The 20,715-nt window shown below is 36.5% G+C and overlaps 1 protein-coding gene across 2 annotated transcripts; it reads right to left on the minus strand.

The window, feature by feature from the left end:
* Positions 1-58: 58 nt before the first annotated feature.
* On the minus strand, positions 59-19,609 carry LOC135693211 (uncharacterized). 2 transcript variants are annotated; one of them, XM_065211614.2, is made up of 11 exons: positions 19,444-19,609; positions 17,754-17,876; positions 16,831-16,857; positions 13,033-13,161; positions 11,987-12,100; positions 11,553-11,591; positions 10,621-10,749; positions 2,904-3,033; positions 2,299-2,443; positions 356-438; positions 59-121 (listed from the first exon to the last, which is right to left on the minus strand). In XM_065211614.2, the coding sequence occupies exons 1-10, from the start codon at positions 19,505-19,507 to the stop codon at positions 361-363; spliced, it is 978 nt and encodes a 325-aa protein (XP_065067686.1). In that variant the 5' UTR covers positions 19,508-19,609; the 3' UTR covers positions 59-121; positions 356-360. The 2 variants fall into 2 exon arrangements, with proteins under 2 accessions (XP_065067686.1, XP_065067687.1); XM_065211615.2 differs by lacking the exons at positions 16,831-16,857; positions 17,754-17,876; positions 19,444-19,609 and adding an exon at positions 13,615-13,771.
* Between the last annotated feature and the right edge of the window lie 1,106 nt (positions 19,610-20,715).

Here is a 20,715-nt window from a genome sequence, read left to right on the forward strand (position 1 = left end):
AATCTATATTTGCACTAAACGAGTGAAGTCAAAATAGCCAAGAAAAGAAAAACAAGAATTTGATAGAGCAATTTCTTATTAAAACCATTATATTTCTTGAATTCATATTTCGCACAAGAACCTGAAATGTAGAATAAGTAAAAGAATTAAGGATACTGACTTTCGGTAGAAAATGCAACTAAAGCCAAATTTCATAGACGGCAGAGAATTAAATCAAATATCCACTCTTCCTGAGGTAATATGCAGAATGTTTATTAGATGCAACTTTAGGAGAAGAATTAATTTTAATTTATTTATCTTAATTTATTCGACTGCAGATGGCATTGATTATCCAAGTTTCAAATGTGAAACTTACCTTTTTCAACAATTTCCTTTAACAAAATAAACATTGTCGATGACTATTCTTCCTGATGAACCAACAATTCCATCGATCGACAGCTGTAACATAAATTATGGATTTTCTATTAATGTGCAAAACAGCGGAATTGAGAATACCACGATGAGATGAGGGAATGGTGAACCAGGGTTAATAGTTGTTAATATATGGGGTTAATAGTTGCCCAATATGAACGGGTTTATTCTCAATTTCCCCGATACTAGAAAAAGTTTCTATACTACCACGAAAAACCTCTTCAAAATCCTGTGCTGTTGGGGATATTTCTTATTTCTTGAAGTGATAATGATTTTCTTTAAAACATTCATGTGTGAATGGTTTCATAGAAAAGCCAAAATTTAATATAGACCAACTGGCTTGATGTGGTCTGGTTAGATTCAAATTGGGATTCTTGCACATTTTTACTAGCGATAACATAGACATCAGTTGATCTAGAATTTCGGACGTCGGAAATTGATGTCGGAAATTTTGTGGTCGGAAATTTGCCCCATGGAAATAATAAAGTAAATCTAAGACGGGAATCGACAGGCTTGGAACATTTGAAATGGAACTTCCCATTGTCGCTCTCCATTTCCTTGTACAAAATGTTTGGGAGAAGAATCTTTAATCCTATTGTTTATTGCTATTGTTCTATCTATTTGTCTGAGCCAATAAGAAAGTGCATCAGATGCACGTGCGCATTAAGGCAAAAGCTTGTAATCAAAACATACATCTCATGACGCCTCACAGCATTTACTCAAAATCATTATACAGTGGAATCCCGATTTAACGAACCCCGGATATAACGAACTTCCATGTATAACAAACTTAAGTTCTGGTCCTTTGAATTCTGCCTAACAAACTCCTTACAATTTTTCTCGGTATAACGAGCCCTGTATATAACGAACTATCGACATTACGAACCAAATTTTGGGTCCCTTCATCATAATTACCCTCGATATAACGAAATTTTCATACTTTTTTGGTCTGTTATTTTTATTCATTTGTTTTGATGTTCATTTATCACTTTCTCTTGGAGGAAATCATTATTGTCATCGGCAAAACATGCTGATGTTACACTTCAAGCCCTGGCTGATAGGCCCAGAGCACGAAATGTAAGTTTGATTGCGTCAGGAATTACTGCAAATGAGTACATTGAAAATAACGGATACTTCTTTACGTAGGAGGCATTGGCAATGAGCGACGACAAAATTTTCTTAAGAGACCCAGATGGAGAAGCAGAAGAAAAAAAAAGAACATGAAGTAATCGACGACGTTATTCAGCCGCCAACTGGAAATGAAGCGACCTCAGCTTTGCCAATGTCTGGGTACCAAATTTAAATAGGATCATAAAAATCTTCATTTTCGATGATTAACTATTCGTAATATTTGAATTCAGCTTGGTTTTTTGGAGTATGATGTGCACAGAAGTTGGAAACCTAAACAAGCCTACCGCAGGTTTTTAGACGTGAACAACTGCGAAAGGACTAAAAAACGTTTTCTCCCGTTTTAGTGAATCCCCCATATAATAAACTATCTTGTGGCTCCCTTCAGAATTCGTTATATCGGGATTTCACTGAACATCTGAATTTAATCATGTATACCAGAGTTTCATTCTCAAACTTCTCATGGAACCTTTTTCTCTAATTTTTTTTGTCGTTTGATTCCAGACTGGGTTATTTCCATTAGAACTACGAATGTTACTATCATAGAATACATTATGCATTGTGAATAGAACGTCATCGGTTTTATCTGTGCTTTTGCATAAGATAAAAGGTTTTGTAAGCCGACGGACCTTTTCGAACAAATGCTGGTTCGTCTCCCCAGCAAAAAAGACCAAAGTAATCTGCTTACGACAGAAGACTTTAATTATTCATTTGCCTAGAAAAGAAAACTACTTTGGAAGATAGGTATAATCTTTTCACCTGTCTTTTGTCATCAACCTGCACAAGAACTTTTCCATTGACCCAAGTTCCACTTCCCTGAAGTGTAGCTTTGACATTTTGGCCTGGAGTCTTGCTGCTTGTACTTGGGTAAATATCTTCGACAATTTTTATGCTTCCACCATTTCTAAATAATCAAAGACTAAAATAATGTAACTTGTTTATGAATCATTTTATTAAAACAAAGACAATAGACATTAAACTCATGACATTTTCATTCGCATTTTACATGCTTTACATTGGACTGAAATTTTTTTAGATTCACAAAAATGTTTGATTAATAAAAGAATTATCTTTTTCCAAAAAGAGATGCCAAAAGCAACAACGGTTTTCTCTCTCACGAGCCCCTCCCTCTCACGAGCCCCTCCCTCTCACGAGCCTCTCCCTCTCACGAGCCCCTCTCTCTCACGAGCCTCTTTCTCTCTCTCACGAGCCTCTTTCTCTCTCTCACGAGCCTCTTTCTCTCTCTCACGAGCCTCTTTCTCTCTCTCACGAGCCTCTTTCTCTCTCTCACGAGCCTCTTTCTCTCTTTCACGAGCCTCTCTCTCTCTCTCGACAAGTAAATATCAAATGCATATTTTTCTTACCCTGTTTGGAAGCTGAAATGAAGACACATTGCACCGATGTACATTTTGTCAGCTGGCAGCACTAGTTCCCATGGGAGAATCAATTTTGCATTGTAGTTGTTCACAGTCGAGTCGACATAGGCGTAACTTGCTGCAAATATATGGAGTTAAACATCTCATTTATCAACAATTGTGAATTGAATCAAAAGATGTCAATTCAGATGTTGCAAAGTTTCAGTCATTTTGATCAATTTGCAAACAATTATAAAAAGAAACAAGTAGTATTCAAAATTTAATATTCTCCAGAACAAGATCAAATATGAAAAAGGTGAAACCCATTGCCCTAGCCATATCGACTACAATTGAATAGAATTAAAATTTAAACTGACTTTTAATTTTTAATAAAGAACCATTTGTAACATATAACAAAATATTTTGACTTTCAGATTGAAATTTATATTGTCAGTGATTTGTTGTTATCCTAGATCTAAAAGATTGTCAAACTATGCATCCTAGAAATATTATGTAACGCGATTTTTGTCTTGGACGAATTTTTATCAAACACTGGTTCATAAAAAAATTGGTTATCTTCAAAATCGGTTGGCGTTATTATTATTATTATTATGACTAATTAAGTGATTCACAGACACCTAGATGTTAATTGGTCCGGATAATATAGGAGGGAGCAGTCAGCAACAAGCTGACAAAGGTCCCATTCTGTCATCTCAAGTTTACATAGACAATGTCTGTCTCAAAATCCTGGCTGTCCCTAGCAGTGCTGTCTTTTGTATCACCTGTAACTTTACATCAATTCCGATCTTTTCCATGTGCTCTTCAAAACAATATGATATACACCCTAATGCCCCAATCACAACAGGGATGACTGTCACCTTCTTCATATTCCACAGATTTCCGATTTGCTCCTTTAATGGTTGATATTTCTCAATTTTTTCTTGTTCTTTACCTTTTACCCTATTATCACCAGGAATGGCAATATCGATTATCTTCACATCCTTTTTTTCCTTGTCAACGACAACAATGTCTGGCCTACTAGCTTCAACAACCCTATCACATTGAATCATAAAATCCCACAGTAGCTTAAACTTGTGATTCTCTAAAACTCCTTCAGGTTTCTGTTCATACCATTTTGTGGCTCTTTCAAATCCGCACTTTTCCGCTAACAACCAATGAATATACCTTGCCACATTGTCATGTCGTCTTTTATATTCTGTCTTTTATATTATTATTATTATTATTATTATTATTATTATTATTATTATTATTATTATTATTATTATTATTTATTATTATTATTATTATTATTATTATTATTATTATTATGGAAACATTTCATTTTCAATTCAACTTAAACTACAACTACAAATCTCACTATTACAAGGTAATTTGCAATTGGCTAGCCTGGTTTTACAAGAAAAAACTATAACAATCGTAAGGTAAAAGGAAAAACTGAGAAAAATAAAATAAAATAAAACAACTAAAGTTAAAAAGGATGTAATTCCGGATTTGTCCATGGCTTATTTTTGCAACAAAATATGTAGTACGTAGTACGGATGGCAATGTTGGAAAGTTTAGAAATGAGATACTGTTTTTGTTGCTGATCGATGGAGAGAGAGTCACACATTTTGAAGAATGAATTGCAGGAATTGCCGAAGATGCCAAGAGAGCTCATAGAAAGATTAACAAAGGAGACACATTTGAACTGCTGCTGTAAACCAGATAAGAGAGGAGCATACTTGCTGTGTTTTCTTGTAGCATTTGTCTCAAGATTGGATTCGAAGCCAACAGTTAGCTCTAAAATGTAGAGGTAATTGTTGTTAGTCCTCAAGAGAAGATCAGGGCGAAGGTTTTCTCCAGTTATGATTGATGGTGAAAGAAAGCCAGGTATATCAGCGTAGATGGTAGATTCATTGACAGCTTTTAGTGACGTAGCTAGAAAGTTTAGGATAGAGTTATGTCGCCAGGTGTATCGGCCTTGTTCCAGATATGTTTTGCAGCCAGCAACAACATGAAGGAGTGTTTCTGGCAGAAAACAGAAAGAACAGTCAGAGGTCTGGCTCAAGTTCCATTTTTTCAGGTTTTTCTGTGTGGCAAGGGTATTGTTCAGGTACCTTATGGTGAAATTGAAAATATTCTGAGGCATGCTACTTTGCACCTTGGACCAAAGTTTGTTTATTTGTGGAAGATTCTGGTTAAAGAGATGTGATAATAAAGATCCTTGGGAGGTTAGGATGTTTTGCAGACGATCTTTATGCTCATGCTGGACAGCCTTTAATGCTTCTTTGGTGTTCCTATATATATCATATTGTATATTTGTGCCACTGCTGGTATTTTTCCATAAAGAGCGAATGTTATCGTTTGGTGAAGATTTCAATGCGTTTCGTAAAACTGTTTGACACTGTAGGAATTTGGTGGATGGTAAAGTTAGGCTGAGTCCAAACTGGTTTTTAGAAAGAATAATGCTACTCAAGGTAGCACTTATTGGGAGGTCGAGCCACTGGCGGATGTATTTGGATACAAGGTTGTCAAGATTCTCGACAACCCACGTCTTTGAAAGATCTGCTACAGTAAGGTTCCAGGAAATTTTAGAAATAACGAAGTTGTGATAAAGACGTAGCTTATTTTTTGCATGAAGAGGCTGGGAATCGATTTGTTTAAGCATGTTTGACAGTGATGATAAAAGGTCAGATTTATGTTCTTGGTTTGTCATTTCAAAGTCAAAATGACGACCGAGGTACTTGAAAGAGTTTCCATTCGAGACAGATGGGATAGGTTTGTTGTTTATGAAAAGCTTAGGTTGATACTGAAGAGAACGTGTGGAAAATTTCTTTATTCCAAAAGTGATGCATTTATCGACACGTATGATCATGTTAGCCCATTGGCACCAGCGAGTGAAACAATTCAGTAGAAGTTGGTTTTCTTTCTCATTGCTGGTGATAACGGCAGCATCGTCTGCGAATTGAAACCAATGGACTGGTTGAAACATACGGTCGTTCTGATCAGGTAGGGAAAACCCTAACTGTTTGTATTTCTCAGCTTTTATGTACTGTATGAATGTGTTGAAGCATAGATTAAATAGTAGGGGACTGAGGCAGTCGCCTTGAAGCACACCACGACGGACTGGAATAGCAGGAGTATTATAGTGGCTTGTGATGATAGAGGTTTTAAAATCGGTGTAAAGGCTAGAGATAAGAAGCTGTATGTTGTCAGGGATATGATGATAAGACAGTATAGTGGGTATCAAATTATGATGTACTTCGCCAAAGGCATTTTTGAGATCAAGAAGAGTGACAACCAGCGAGCGCTGTTTTGTACGTGCTTTGTCGATAATGTGAGCCATCATTGAAGTATGTTCAAGAGTGCCAGAGATGTTAGACGTGAAGCCTTTTTGAATTTGATGTTCAATATAGCCATTTATTTTAAGAAAATCAAACATGAAGTCACGCAAGCAAGAAGTAAATATTTTTAGTGGTACTGACTCAAGTGTTATGGGCCTGAAATTAGATGGATCTTCCACGCTATCCTTTTTGTGGATTAAGATAGTGCATGCCTTTTTCCATTCATTTGGAATATCTCCGGAAAGCCATATAACACGGAAAATTTCAGTAAGTTTACTACGTAGATAAGGACAATGTTTGAAGACAATGATAGAGATCTTATCCAAGGGGCAAGGAGAAGCAGAAGACTTCATTCGGCGAATTATTGTTGTAATTTGCTGATATGAAGGAGGCTCTGACGGAAAAGGGTGATCAGGCTCTTGAAAAGTGGGTATCCAAGATGGTATTGAAAAACATTGCGTAGGTGAAAGAGAGGAAAGAGCTTTTAGAAAGTACTGAGTGCATATATCATTAGGAAATGTTGGGAGAATGGATGAACTGGTCTTGAGGATGCGTTTAACGTAACCCCAGAAATTTTTTGAGATGAACTTATCATGATCAGCAATATGAGTAGTGTTAGAAATCATAGAACGGCCGTTGATCTTGTGACGCAATAGATGAGAGACGTATTTAATTTCTAAAAGAGTAGCATTGTTCATCTTCAGCAATTTTAAGTCCTTTTTAAGTTCCTTGGCTTTTCGATCTTGATATTTCGCGACCAGATCGTTGGAAATAATGTCGATGGTACCACAAGTATCTTTAAAATAGTTATAAATTGAGTTATTCATTGAGGTTATTGCTTCGTTGATGGTGCACGGTTCCAATGGGAGATTTGATAAAGTAGATTTGAAATATTCGTTTGCAATGGACCATTCGTTTTTCGAATTTGGGAGACGAACACCGGGTTTAATTTCGAAAAATACATCCAAATTGACGTCATCTAGAAACCCAATGCTGCTAGTGGCTTCGTTGCTATGAACTTCACAAACTAGGTCTTCAGAGGTATCAGGGTTTCCTATTCCGCTAATGACGCGACACCTTCTTTGATGCATCTTTAAACCTTTTGTTCCTTTACAAATTTTCCCACAACAGCATTTGATCCGATTGTCTTGCATAACAATGTCCTCATTTGTTTCCACGGAAATTAGAGGAATGTTGATAGATCCGTTGGGGCCATTTTGGTGGTTGACGTCAAGCTTCCGTTTACATCTCCAAGAATGGCGGCCTAACGTTTTGAAATCTTGACCACAGAAAGAACAAACCACAAATATTGCAACAATCCAAAGCCAATGCGAACGAATCATTTCTAAAAAAACTCCTTGTCGTTTCAATAGTCGATTTTACTATAATATGCGAATACAAAGTAACCAGGCTATAATGATACTTGCTTTTAAACGAGAGCCGTGTACGGGAGCTCCGAACGCCACCGCTCAACGACCAATAATGATAATAATAATAATAATAATAATAATAATAATAATGCTGTTAGATCAGAACATAAAGAGCGCCTTCAAAACCATCTTGTATCTCAAGGTACCGTTCTTTCCTTCATCTTTGACCACTCTCTTCCTATAGCCTCTAAAATATGGACCACGGTTCAAAGCAACATGCCCAAGAACATTTACAGTTTTACTATCAAATATCTTAGCAACTCCCTTGCAACGCGAAAAAACCTATCTAAATGGAACATTACTCAGTCGTCCGATTGCTCTTTTTGCCATATGCCAGAAACGTTACTTCACATTGTTGCAGGCTGCAAAACATACCTCGAAGAAGGCCGTTACACATGGCGCCATAACTCTGCATTGAACTTCCTAGCACAATCTTTAAAAGCTATACCTAATTGCTCTCTTTACGCTGATCTTTCAGGTTATCTCTCACCCTCTATCATAACAGGAGACTCTTTCCGTCCTGATCTACTTCTAGTCACTTCTGACCATCGACTATTCATACTCGAGCTTACAGTAGGATACGAAACTAACTTGGATGTTAATGCTAACCGCAAAAGAGAGAAATACTCGAATCTCATTCACAGCCTAAGCTCAGCCTATTCCTCTATCATGTTTGTTAATCTTTCTATCAGTTCCCTAGGTATCTTTGGTCTCTCTTGCTCCTCTTTCATCGACATGTGCAACGCTCTAGATATCAGCGAGAATCATCTCCACTTCATGATCTCCAAACTATCCAACTTAACTATCCGTACTACCTATTACATTTTCTGCCGCAGAAATAAATCTTGGAATAATCCTGAACTTCTTCAGTTCTAACGATCTCTGCTACTGACGACTTCTAAAACAAACAATGACGAACATACTTTTTCCTCTTTTTTTTTGTTAATTTCTTTAGTTTGTGCTTGTAATAGTCTTTTTCTTTGTAAACCCAGGCTAGCCAATTGCAAATTACCTTTGTAATAGTGAAATTTGTAATTGTAGTTTTAATTGAATTGAAAATGAAAAGTTTCCATTATTATTAAACTTTCTAGCTACGTCACTAAAAGCTGTCAATGAATCTACCATCTACGCTGATATACCTGGCTTTCTTTCACCATCAATCATAACTGGAGAAAACCTTCGCCCTGATCTTCTCTTGAGGACTAACAACAATTACAAATACATCTTAGAGCTTACTGTTGGTTTTGAATCCAATCTTGACACAAATGCAACAAGAAAACACAGCAAGTATGCTCCTCTCCTATTTGACTTACAGCGAAAGTTCAAATGTGTCTCCTTTGTTAATCTTTCTATGAGCTCTCTTGGCATCTTCGGCAATTCCTGCAATTCATTCTTCAAAATGTGTGACTCTCTCTCCATCGATCAGCAACAAAAACAGTATCTCATTTCTTAACTTTCCAACATTGCCATCCGTACTACGTACTACATATTTTGTTGCAAAAATAAGCCATGGACAAATCCGGAATTACATCCTTTTTAACTTTAGTTGTTTTATTTTATTTTTTTCAGTTTTTCCTTTTACCTTACGATTGTTATAGTTTTGTTCTTGTAAAACCAGGCTAGCCAATTGCAAATTACCTTGTAATAGTGAGATTTGTAGTTGTAGTTTAAGTTGAATTGAAAATGAAATGTTTTCATTATTATTTAATACATATCTGGAACAAGCTGGCTGCAAAACATATCTGGAACAAGGCCGATACACCTGGCGACATAACTCTATCCTAAACTTTCTAGCTACGTCACTAAAAGCTGTCAATGAATCTACCATCTACGCTGATATACCTGGCTTTCTTTCACCATCAATCATAACTGGAGAAAACCTTCGCCCTGATCTTCTCTTGAGGACTAACAACAATTACCTCTACATTTTAGAGCTAACTGTTGGCTTCGAATCCAATTTTAACACAAATGCTACAAGAAAACACAGCAAGTATGCTCCTCTTTTATCTGGTTTACAGCGGCAGTTCAAATGTGTCTCCTTTGTTAATCTTTCTATGAGCTCTCTTGGCATCTTCGGCAATTCCTGCAATTCATTCTTCAAAATGTGTGACTCTCTCTCCATCGATCAGCAACAAAAACGGTATCTCATTTCTAAACTTTCCAACATTGCCATCCGTACTACGTACTACATATTTTGTTGCAAAAATAAGCCATGGACAAATCCAGAATTACATCCTTTTCAACTTTGGTTGTTTTTTTTCTCAGTTTTTCCTTTTACCTTACGATTGTTATAGTTTTTTTCTTGTAAAACCAGGCTAGCCAATTGCAAATTACCTTGTAATAATGAGATTTGTAATTGTAGTTTAAGTTGAATTGAAAATGAAATGTTTCCATTATTATTATTATTATTATCATATATTGGTTATACACGAAAAATCCCATCAGCAAAAACAAAATTTACAATCAAACAAAAAAATATACATCTGAAATAACACTAGGATGGGGCTGATCTTCCAGGGAGTCGTGTTTGAGTTGAATTCAGCTCCTTGAATGTATTTTGAGATGTTTTTTAAATTATTTCAAAGTAGGGAGCTCCCTGATGGTAGTAAGGATTTCTGTCCAAGCCTTTAGACCCGAATAGTGAAAGCTTTTCTTAGAGTACTCAAGATTATAACTCGGAATTCGAATATCCGTGCAGTTTTTTGTTCTATAACTCGATTTCTTGTTTTATATTTATCCAAAAGGCTTTCAGGGCATATCTTATTCATCATCTTATAGGTCATCACCGATCGATCAAAGACTGAGCTCTATTTTGAAGATGTTGGAGGGCTTCTACTTTTTTGTTAGAGAGAGAGCCCCATACAACGTTTGCATGTCATTAATTCACGCAAAGAAGATGGCATTGAGTCAAGTATAAAACTGCACGCTGCAAAAAAGAAATTTGGAACCAACCTGATCCATTGGCACCTGAAGATGGTCCACCACTTGCAACGCCGATAACCCAGTTGGCTGCATCATCAATAGGCTGATTGGCCCATACGCAGAAATCCGTTTCAAAATCACATTCATATTCTTTCTTGCCTAGAGGAAGCATAAAAATTCAAACTTTCAAGACAATCAACAACAAATACTGCAATACACATTAACCAAAACCACAAACGCCGAATTCAAGTACGATATCTTTTAAAGCTTGATGATTCAAACTCTTGCCCGCTAGATTAACTAAAAGGAGTGGCGTAAACAAATGCTACTTTATGACATTACCATTGCCAAAGAAATGTGAAAGAACTAGAATAATTGTCGGAAAGCCATACCCTCTTCCCAGAGACCCTCCTAACAAAGTATCAGAACGCAAAATCCTTCATGATATTTTCTAAATGTTACGGGAAAGACGCCTTAGACCATTGGGGATATAAAAATAGAGTTTTTAAATGTGACGTCATAAAAGACTATTTTTAAAATTTTTAAATTTTGATCACATAACCTAAAAGATCAGTTAGATATGTTAGATATGTTCAAAAAAGTGTGAGATAAGGCCAATGAAAGATTTCAAATTTCCTAACAGATTGCTGTTATTCTGGCCTGGTTCATAAAGTTATGAAACAAGATCAAATTCTAAAGAGGTTTGATGGGGAAAGAGCCTGTGCTTATGTGGCCATATCTCAGCCAATTTGTAACACATTTAACTGACTTTGAACATTTGGAGGTACTACTTGGTGCTTTATTACTTCTGGAATCCAAATGTAAAAACTCTTAAAATACATTTTTATGACGTCATCACTTAAGAACTCTTTCCATTGCTATAGAATTCCCATCAATGCACTTTACCTTACCCTAACTTAAACTTGAAAATAACTTGTTGAAATGAAATGGGACAAACTGACCTTGAGTGCCACCTGAACCACCTCCACCAGTGCCACCATCTAAGAAAAAATAGATGTATAAATGTACTAATGAAGATCAGATACCTTCGGAGACGTTTAAACAAAAGCAGTAATGGTTAAAAGCAGTTTTTTGTGTTTAACCTTAAGGATTTTCTACCTTTACAAGGATTATTAAATAAAGCGACAGAGTTAAATCAACAAACTCTTAAGGTTTTTAATACACAACGAATAGACGTCTCTAAATATAACAAGCACTTTCGCAACACTCCCATAGAACATTTTAACTGCAGCTTTTGAAAACTGGGTAACTTAACTAGAAGAGAATTTACACTCTTACCCACTAACAACTGTCGCTGATACTATTAATATATTTTTATCTACAATTCAGCCAGTTAGTTTTATCTACAGTTCAGCCAGACTGCGATTAAGATTACCTGTGCATAAGTTGCAAGTCTTCCTGCAGTTCTTTGTCATGTACGGCCAATAAATACTGTTTGAGTCACAGTATTGCTTCCACGTCGAGCAATAGTTGTTCAAATCTTGACAGCCTGTTTGAAATGGAAACAGAAGCATCGTTTAGAGATGCAGATCTTTCCATGTTGTTTCACTTTGGCTCAAAAGGTAATTACAATTGCTAATGGACGTTGTCGACGGCCGAGGGTAGAAAGGTGCCTTTCTGGGAGTTCTGAGGTGTTTTCTTTGACATTTTTCATTATCGTTTTTATTTGATCTTGATTAAACCCCTTGAAATGATTTTGCATGATGCATGAAACCAAGGATATGAAGAATTATTCTAACAAATTGATAGCCAGCCTCCATACTTCACGAGAGGGAGGGGGGCTGAGCCCCCAAAATATTCGTCAGTACGGGCTCAAACCCCAGCCCCCCCCCCCCCCCCCCTAAGTCTACGCCTATTACGATATGCAGACAACGCGAAAAAGAAAGAAAAACAGAAAGTTTCAATGACATCTCATCTCAGCTTAAGGGCCTACATCTAAGCTAATCACTCTTATGAAGTTATTCCTTTTTCATGTTTATCAGCTATTGTTATCATACTTTCGTCACTTGGTATATAGTTTTTTGTGAAGGGCCTACATACCCCGTCATTACCTTCTGGCAAAAGAAGATATGGATGTCAGCGTTTGGTTACAGAAGAATTTGGAAAACATTAATTACATAGATAACATGGGTAAAAATAAACACGAGTCTGAAGCAATGCATTCAGAGAGCTTTGAAGATACGTTGCTGGTGAGGATTGAGCAATTAGCTAACCAATTGATGGAACTAAAATGCTAGTGGTTAAATATAAGGGGGTTTCTAGGGGTTAATCAGGTGGAATTAGGGACTGAACCCCACTAGGCTGTGGATCAACTTATGTTATTAACAGATAAAAAAATTGATGGTACTACAGAACAAAAATAAAATTTATGACATTTCAAACAATGTCATGAACAGATGCGTTTTTGTTGAAAATGTATACCTGTAGCTGGCGCCTGGGTTGGACAGAGGCCGCAAGATCGTGCACAATTCGTCCGCATCCAATCACGGTATCGGTCACAGTATCCAGCATCCCTGTAACTAGGGCAGCTTGATTCCTTATCAACGCATGCTACCAATAAAGAAAAACAGATTACATAACTTTTCAAAATTTAAAAATCAGAATCAACAATTCTTTCTGCAACATAACTACTTCGTTGTTACAAATTAAAGTCACGGTTCTGTTTTTGAACAGAACAGTGATAACGCCCAACCGAGACAAGCAGTCTTCACAACGAGATCAGGTTTAAAAGCCTCTGTTTATCGCTCTTCTTCTCCATGTTTCGTTTTCTCTCCAACAGCGGGCCACTATTTTAGCAGCAAATTTGAAGCAGTGGTCAATGAACAGCAGCATTTTTTAAAACTGCTCTACAATTTACCCCGGTACAACTTAAACAGAACAGCTGAACGGAACAATTTCCAACCGTACAAGAGCAACAACGGTGAATCTAGCGGCAATCTAGCGATGCAAAAATCAGTTTAAAATACTGCTGCAGATGAATCGTGCTTGATTTTTTCAACTCACCATTCACAGTATATAAAACTGCCAGAAAGACAACGAGCATTGTGGTAGCCGCCATGTTTTCAACTGCAAAAATCATGAGTTGGGTTTCTTCTTGATTTCAAAATAGTATTTAAATCCCCTTTGCCATCTGTACAAGCAGTACTTACAAAATCTTTGATAGGTAAACGCAAAAGCAGCTTGATAAATATTTTTTGAGGAAGAGCTTCATTATTAACGAGTAGCGATGGAAATATGGTTGCTCAGCAAGAATGGGCAAATATAATTTTGAGGCGATTGCAAGTGGATATTGCCTATGAGTTGTTAGAGTTGATTGGATTGTCATGAAGTTCAAGGCTATTTGCTGTCAACTGTTTAAATATAACAGTGAATTGTCAGGGCCAAACATTGATACTCAGATTGTAGTGCTGCTATGCGTTGAAATGACAATAATACTTTTCTTAAGAAAGACCTGAAGCCAAATAAACACGTTTGGCGTCAAGTTTTTGTCTCGGTTTTGCCAATTTTGTCGATTTCAAACTTCGAATATCAATATCATATTCTATTCAGAGCATCACTATACACTTTTTATAAGAATAACTTAACTTTTGCTGAGCTCCAAAATTCTTAAAAAAATTTATTTTGATGATAAGACATATTAATAAATCGTTCTTGAGAAGAAATTCAGACTTTTGTTACTTTCATTCTTCATAGGGAAAAGATTGAAGGAAACTAAACAATCCAGCACGATAAAAGCTTGATGAGTTTATCTCAAACTTTTGGCAGTGAATATAAGCTTGTCTTGTTTGCTAAAAAACTCATATAGATAAGAAGTCAAAATTTTGATGGCATTCTAGCCTTGCTATCGTTCTTTATTAATTTCGTGAAATTCACTAATTTCGAGCCTCAATGTTCTGTTAGAATTTATTTTTATAAACAAGTGGGCAACTACTTCATTGAAGAAACATTTGATAACATTTACAGCTGCCGTCGAAACCTTTTGACGTTGACGTAAATGACCAAAAATGGCAATGGTAAACATGATTTGAAATTTTGGCGACTTTCAAAACAGACATAGCAGAAAATGACAACACAAAATATATTTTTAACAAAATATAACTAGTCTAGATCCCCTTCCACGCGTTTGCGGACATTTTTGAATCCGCTTACTCTTCTTTCCGGATTCAAAAATTTGTACACCCACACCTATAATTTCAAAATGGCTTTGAAAAAAGCAAACATTTTACAACATACTTAAAGCTTTTTCGTCTGACACTCCTCAGAGCATAAAACGTCAGAATAGGTTCCGAAAAAACACGATGGAAAAATATATACCCAGTTGTGGATCGAAATAGGCCAATCAGAAAAACGCAAGCACAAGACCGGTATAGTTGACCAATCAGTGCCGCGAGCCTAAAGAAAAATTACCAATGAAGTCCAAGAGAGAAAACGAACTCCTTTTGTCTACACAATGGCGGCTTTTTCGTTTTTATGTAGATTGACTCCAAAACTGCTAGATGGAAGGACGACCGGGCTCTGCCAATTATCCGAAACATGTCGTCATTATAGAGTTTTGCACAATCTGGGTTGTCTAAAAGATGTTGACCAATGGCAGAATCACTTGTTTTAACAGTGTTTCTAGACCTACAAGATCGAGGAGGCTGTTCTCTTTGAGGGGCAGTTTCTCTGTTCTCTTTGAGGGGAACCTATTCTGACGTTTTATGCTCTGAGGAGTGTCAGACGAAAAAGCTTTAAGTATGTTGTAAAATGTTTGCTTTTTTCAAAGCCATTTTCAAATTCTGTACCGCAAAAAAAATTGTTCACCTATAATTTCCAAATCCAATTGAATTTAGATTCAAAGTAATTTTCTCAGTTCCTTTGTGAACTCCTTTTCAAGAGCATGCGCCATCAAGCAGACGCGAGAAGGTATTATGCCATCGTATTAAAAACCACCGGATTCGTAGTGTGATGAAGAAATTTTCACGCTGGCGAGCAAAACCGAAAATGTGCGGATACGAGAGAGTTTTCGTTGAATGCAAGTATACCGCAAGGCTTGTCTGCATAGAAAATTTGCCTATTCAAGAATATCCGTATACGGTTGGACGGGTTACGTTAAAATTGATATCTAGAAAATCATTACAACTGAAAATATCAATCAGAGGCTTTTACAAAAGTCGGCCGCTCAAGCTTGCACTACTGCAACAAGTTCTTAGAAACAAAATTTTTCGCAACACCAGTAACCAATGATTGGTAGCCTGTGTGCAAATTCAAACTCTACGAAGAAATTCAAACTCCAGTTCTTAAAATTTTAGACATGAGAAACTTTCTGCCAACAAATAGACCTTTGGAGCCAAGTTTAGGCCATAGGAAATACAAGACTTAATCATTTGGTGCAGGCACAAAGTTATTCTGAATCAGGTTTCTCGATCTATTTCCTTAGCCAATCTGTTACACGCTGTACAACTTGGAAATTTACCGATTTTTTGACCGAATCCCCATTTTCAATTTTCAATTGTTATCTTTAGTAAATACATAGTCACCAAGTTTATGCTAAGATCATATCTAAGAAATTACTAAGCACGGTTACATAAAGAATGGTAGTAACTAGTCTTCTTTCCACTTTTGCCTAAAAAAAATTATTTTGCTTTGCAGAAAAGTGAAGGAGCCATGGCCCCCCGCCCCCCCCCCGGATTCGCGGGTCATGCATGGCAATTCATAGCTTCATTTTTTTGCCAAAATATTTTCAGCAACATTTAAGCCATGTTTTCCCGGGTGGCGGCCCTAACCTTGAGTCAACCAGTTTTGGATTTACACTATACTTTGTGGTGAATGCAAAGTGAAGAGAGTGGGTTCAACCCAGGTTAAGGTTGACCAGGGTTAAAAGTTGAAATGTAAAAATGAAAATTCCTTAACCTTTGAATTTTCTTCACACCTTATCATTTGGCTTTCAAAAATATTAGCAAGTTATTGCAGAAAAAGGAACTAGGCTATGAAAGAGCATTCTCATGTTGCAGAAATCTAAACTCTTCCTTAAAGACTCTTTGCATACCTGTTCAAATAATTTGCTGCATGGAATTAACTGTAGTGCAGCTAGGCACACAGCGGTTACAGAGGGCAAAGGCAAGAAAATTAGATTTTTCTATGGGCTTGGCTGCATGAAATACAGCAAACAATACGCTTTATAAGATCAGAAGGCAATAATCTATAAGACACTTTCAATATAAGGGCTGCAAGACTTACCTAGATTCCTCCGGAACGAGAAGATGCCTAGCGAATAGAACAACTCTGTTAGTTGAAATCGTACAAGAAGTAAAACAAAATCTCCATTAAGATAAAAAAAATTATAAAGCACCTCTACGGAAAAACGAGCTGTTCTAGCCTTTTCGATGAACCTTATTCTATTTGCTTTCAGTTTACACGGGCAAGCTGTAAAGCAGTATTAAAATTGACGCTACTACCCTGAATAAACAATTCAAAAATAAAATGAAATGAATAAAAATCTTAAAGTCAGTTCGCTTTTTATTTATAAGGGTTCTACAAATTATATCCAGCCTCGGTATTCTTAAGGTATTTTTGTTTTGAGGCTGAATATTATCTTAAAGTATTCCTATTTTTCAAATGTTATGTGATTTCAAGGAAACATCGCCCGTCCATGAATAGAAACCAGGCTTCTTAAAAAACGAGATATGAAAGTTATGCGATTCTTTGCTATTTATCATAATTATCATAATTATCATAATTATCATAATTATCTGGGTTGTAATAAGGAGAAATCCATCTCAATAGGAAATGGCATCATCCTTTCAGGTGTCGTAAAACACTGAGGGTTGGGTTATATTTATGTGGTACAGAAATACAGAACCTATAGCCCCCACCTCTTGAAAAACATCTTTAGCTTCCCCCGAATGAAATTTAACTCTTACAGAGCCCTGGGTTCACCATTCTGGATAATTCACGAAAGTCTTCATTCGAAAAATCAATCTTCCGATGTGCATATCGTTGTTTTGAACTCTACAACGTGCCTTGTATCAAACATAACACTGCACAACACAACAACATCAAAAACCTGATATCAGACATTCCACTGAAACCTCCGAAATATGAACTCAAAATTTTTGTTCCTTTGTGAAATGCATAGTGGATGATTTGAAGTAACGTCTTACCTGTGGGTGAGCATAAATCGCAAGATTTTGGGCAAACTGACATCATGGCATTCGCATGCATGACATTGTGGCAATAGCCTGCCAGATACCAAAAGTAGCAGTTTTCATGACGATCACGACACCCTGTAGGTAGAGGTATACCGAAGGTGAATCGACGAATTGCAAAGAATAGCTAAAACTAAATTGCAAATATCAATAATAGTCAAAATTCGGTTTAACAAGTAAATATAACATAAATTTATCATTTGCCTAGAAGGCCAAGTATAATATTATTTAGAAACTCAGTATATGTTAACGCTTGTGGTGGGATGGTATTTAATTGATTTAAAGCTGAATTGCACAAATTTTTAAAAATCAAACTACTTTCAGCACTAAATTTCTTATGAAAAGAGTGTTTTATATAAGAAAAAGTGCAACAATTTCCTGATTTATGAGGCATTAACTATTACTAACTCTTATTAAAACTAAAGGACTTACGTTATAGTTGAATACATTGAAATATTGGTAGTAATGGAATTACAAAAATATTTATGTTTAGGATACATATAATCGACCGTCAATTGAACTGTGATTCGAAGAATAATATAATGTAACCAAAATGGGTAGAGGCGCATGTGGAGTCGCATATTGGGGGTGGGGCCAAAGCTAAAGTATTCTATTTAGAAGAAGGTACCAGAAAAGCTCAAAATTTCAGACAAACTTGATGTTCTTGGAGGGACCGTTGTTGATTATGCCTGCAGATGTGATATATTTGCCTGCATATCAAAGAAATTTTAATGAAAAGCCTTACACTCTTTTCTTTTTTATAAGAACCAGTAAGTTTAGGTTCAGGCTGACTGCTCATAATTTTTTCGAAAATCCAAGGCTGGATTGCTCTTAATTTGTTTTTAAATTAATAGGGTGTAAGCAGTGTGATTTCTAGCATTTTCGCTCTAGGGAGGTGTTCAGGCCTCATTTTCCAACAAAGTGAATGAGACAACCTTCATTTGCCGAAAAGCTTGAATAAGCACCCACATATGGCTAAAAATCCTCGTTTTGAGATGAAACGTTGTTCAAAATTGCATTTTACAGTAACTCAGCTTCAGCTTGTTCTTAATTTGTTCTTAACTATGGACCAACGACTGGAAGAGCCAAACTAATTTTCAAACAGATTAAAAAGTATTGAGAAACCTTTACATTCCAACAAATATTGCGGTTTTTGGTGATAATTTGAAGTCAAATAAGATGTTACAAGAATGAATCCAGTAATCCAGCGCACCGTAACCGGGGGGGGCTGGGGGCTGTAGCCCCCTCACTTCTTTGCGAAGTATGATATTAATGTTGTGGCTTGAACGAAGTATTTACTCATTATTAAGTCTTTTAGATACATTTTTTAATTTGTAGACGAAAAATTCATGCATCCAAACATCTTACTAGAGACAAAACGCTGTCGCTGGATGACACAAAAAGAGAGCAAGAATGGCCAAACTATCATAGAGCTTTAAAAACTTTACCATAATCATAATTATCTCTTTTCAATGCAGTAAATATGACTGCCTAAAACCACAAGATAGAAGAAACCCCTTCAAAGCATCGGCCAAACTGTTATTATCGTAATCCCGTACGTGTTATTGTATATCGATTTTCACATTAGGCCAAATTGAAGTAAATTTGTTTTGTTTAGGATAACAGTAAGTGTTGAAATACTTACCTTGCGCTTCAACGGTGATACAAAGGGCACCAGTGCATAGGAACAGTAGAAAAAGCTTCAGCATTGCTTCTTTCTCTGACAGCAACACGGTGCGAGTTTCTTCGAAAATTATGAATGAAAACTTTGTCACAGATCCGTGACTTTATCTTCTCTACATGAGAATGGCCTCAGGATGCGGAAGCTGAACCGGACGAGACAATAGAACAATACACCCTTGTTCTACTTCCTGGAACTATTTAAGTTGAAATCAAAACAACGTTTCTACATGGATATGAGCAACAAATACTTGGGTGTGTGGATCGTATCCTACAATGTTTCCACTTTCCTGTCGATTTCTACTTTTACGTCGCTGATTTTCATACAAATGTTTACTTTGAAAGAGTGCTGCAAGAAGAAAAGTATTATAGGGAACACAATTGTTTGAGAACGATAGCAACAAGAGGCACTGTTCTTTGGAAACAAAGGATTTAGCTTTTTTTTGTAATTGTTATTGTCGGCTCAAGCACTCCAATAACACAAGGAGCTGCAAACCTTTGTAAAGACAGGGAAAAATAACATTGGGCACCAAAGCATTACGTTTTGGGCAAAAAATCTTGGGCACCTAAGCTCTGATACCCAGGGTAAGAAAATTTCAGGCCCGTCAAAACCGAGGGGCTGGGGCTGGGGGGCTGGAGCCCCCAATTAATGTCAAGCTGTTGTATGTTTCCTTTATAACATTGTATTGAATGAGAAGGAATACAATGGGCAGTCCTCCCCCCTCCCCCCCAATATGAATTTCGTTCCGACGGCATGGTAAAATTGAGCCTATTCTGAGAGTTCTTTGGAAGAAAGACTTTCTCGTTTTAACATGGTTGTTGCAGCGTTATTTTTTGGGCTGGCACAATGCTTTTTTTGGCAACGATAATAACAAACTTCACCAAACTTCAGGTCATAGAAAAATACCACAAAATGTAGAGATTTCTAGATAGCACTTTGAACACGCAGAGGAAATATTCTAATTCGATACTCTTGGCGATTAGAATGGAATCCCTAGGAGCATTAGGAACTTTCTAGCCAATTCTGACGCTATTTTTCATTATTTGTAAAAAGAAACAACAAATTCATGAAAAGTTTTAATTCACAACAATGGAGGCTTTGTCCAGCTCTTTATCTAAGAGATCGTTGAAAGAGGATTTAAATAAGTTTTAATACCAGTAAGGGACGTTCTATGTGATCAGTTGGGTTTTATTTCAGCACTAAAGTAAACTGTCGTCAGTGGAGGAAATTTAGGCT

The sequence above is a fragment of the Rhopilema esculentum genome, chromosome 11 (assembly GCF_057945365.1).
Source record: "Rhopilema esculentum isolate cy_ngs chromosome 11, ASM5794536v1, whole genome shotgun sequence".
In the NCBI taxonomy this organism is placed as follows: Eukaryota; Metazoa; Cnidaria; class Scyphozoa; order Rhizostomeae; family Rhizostomatidae; genus Rhopilema; species Rhopilema esculentum.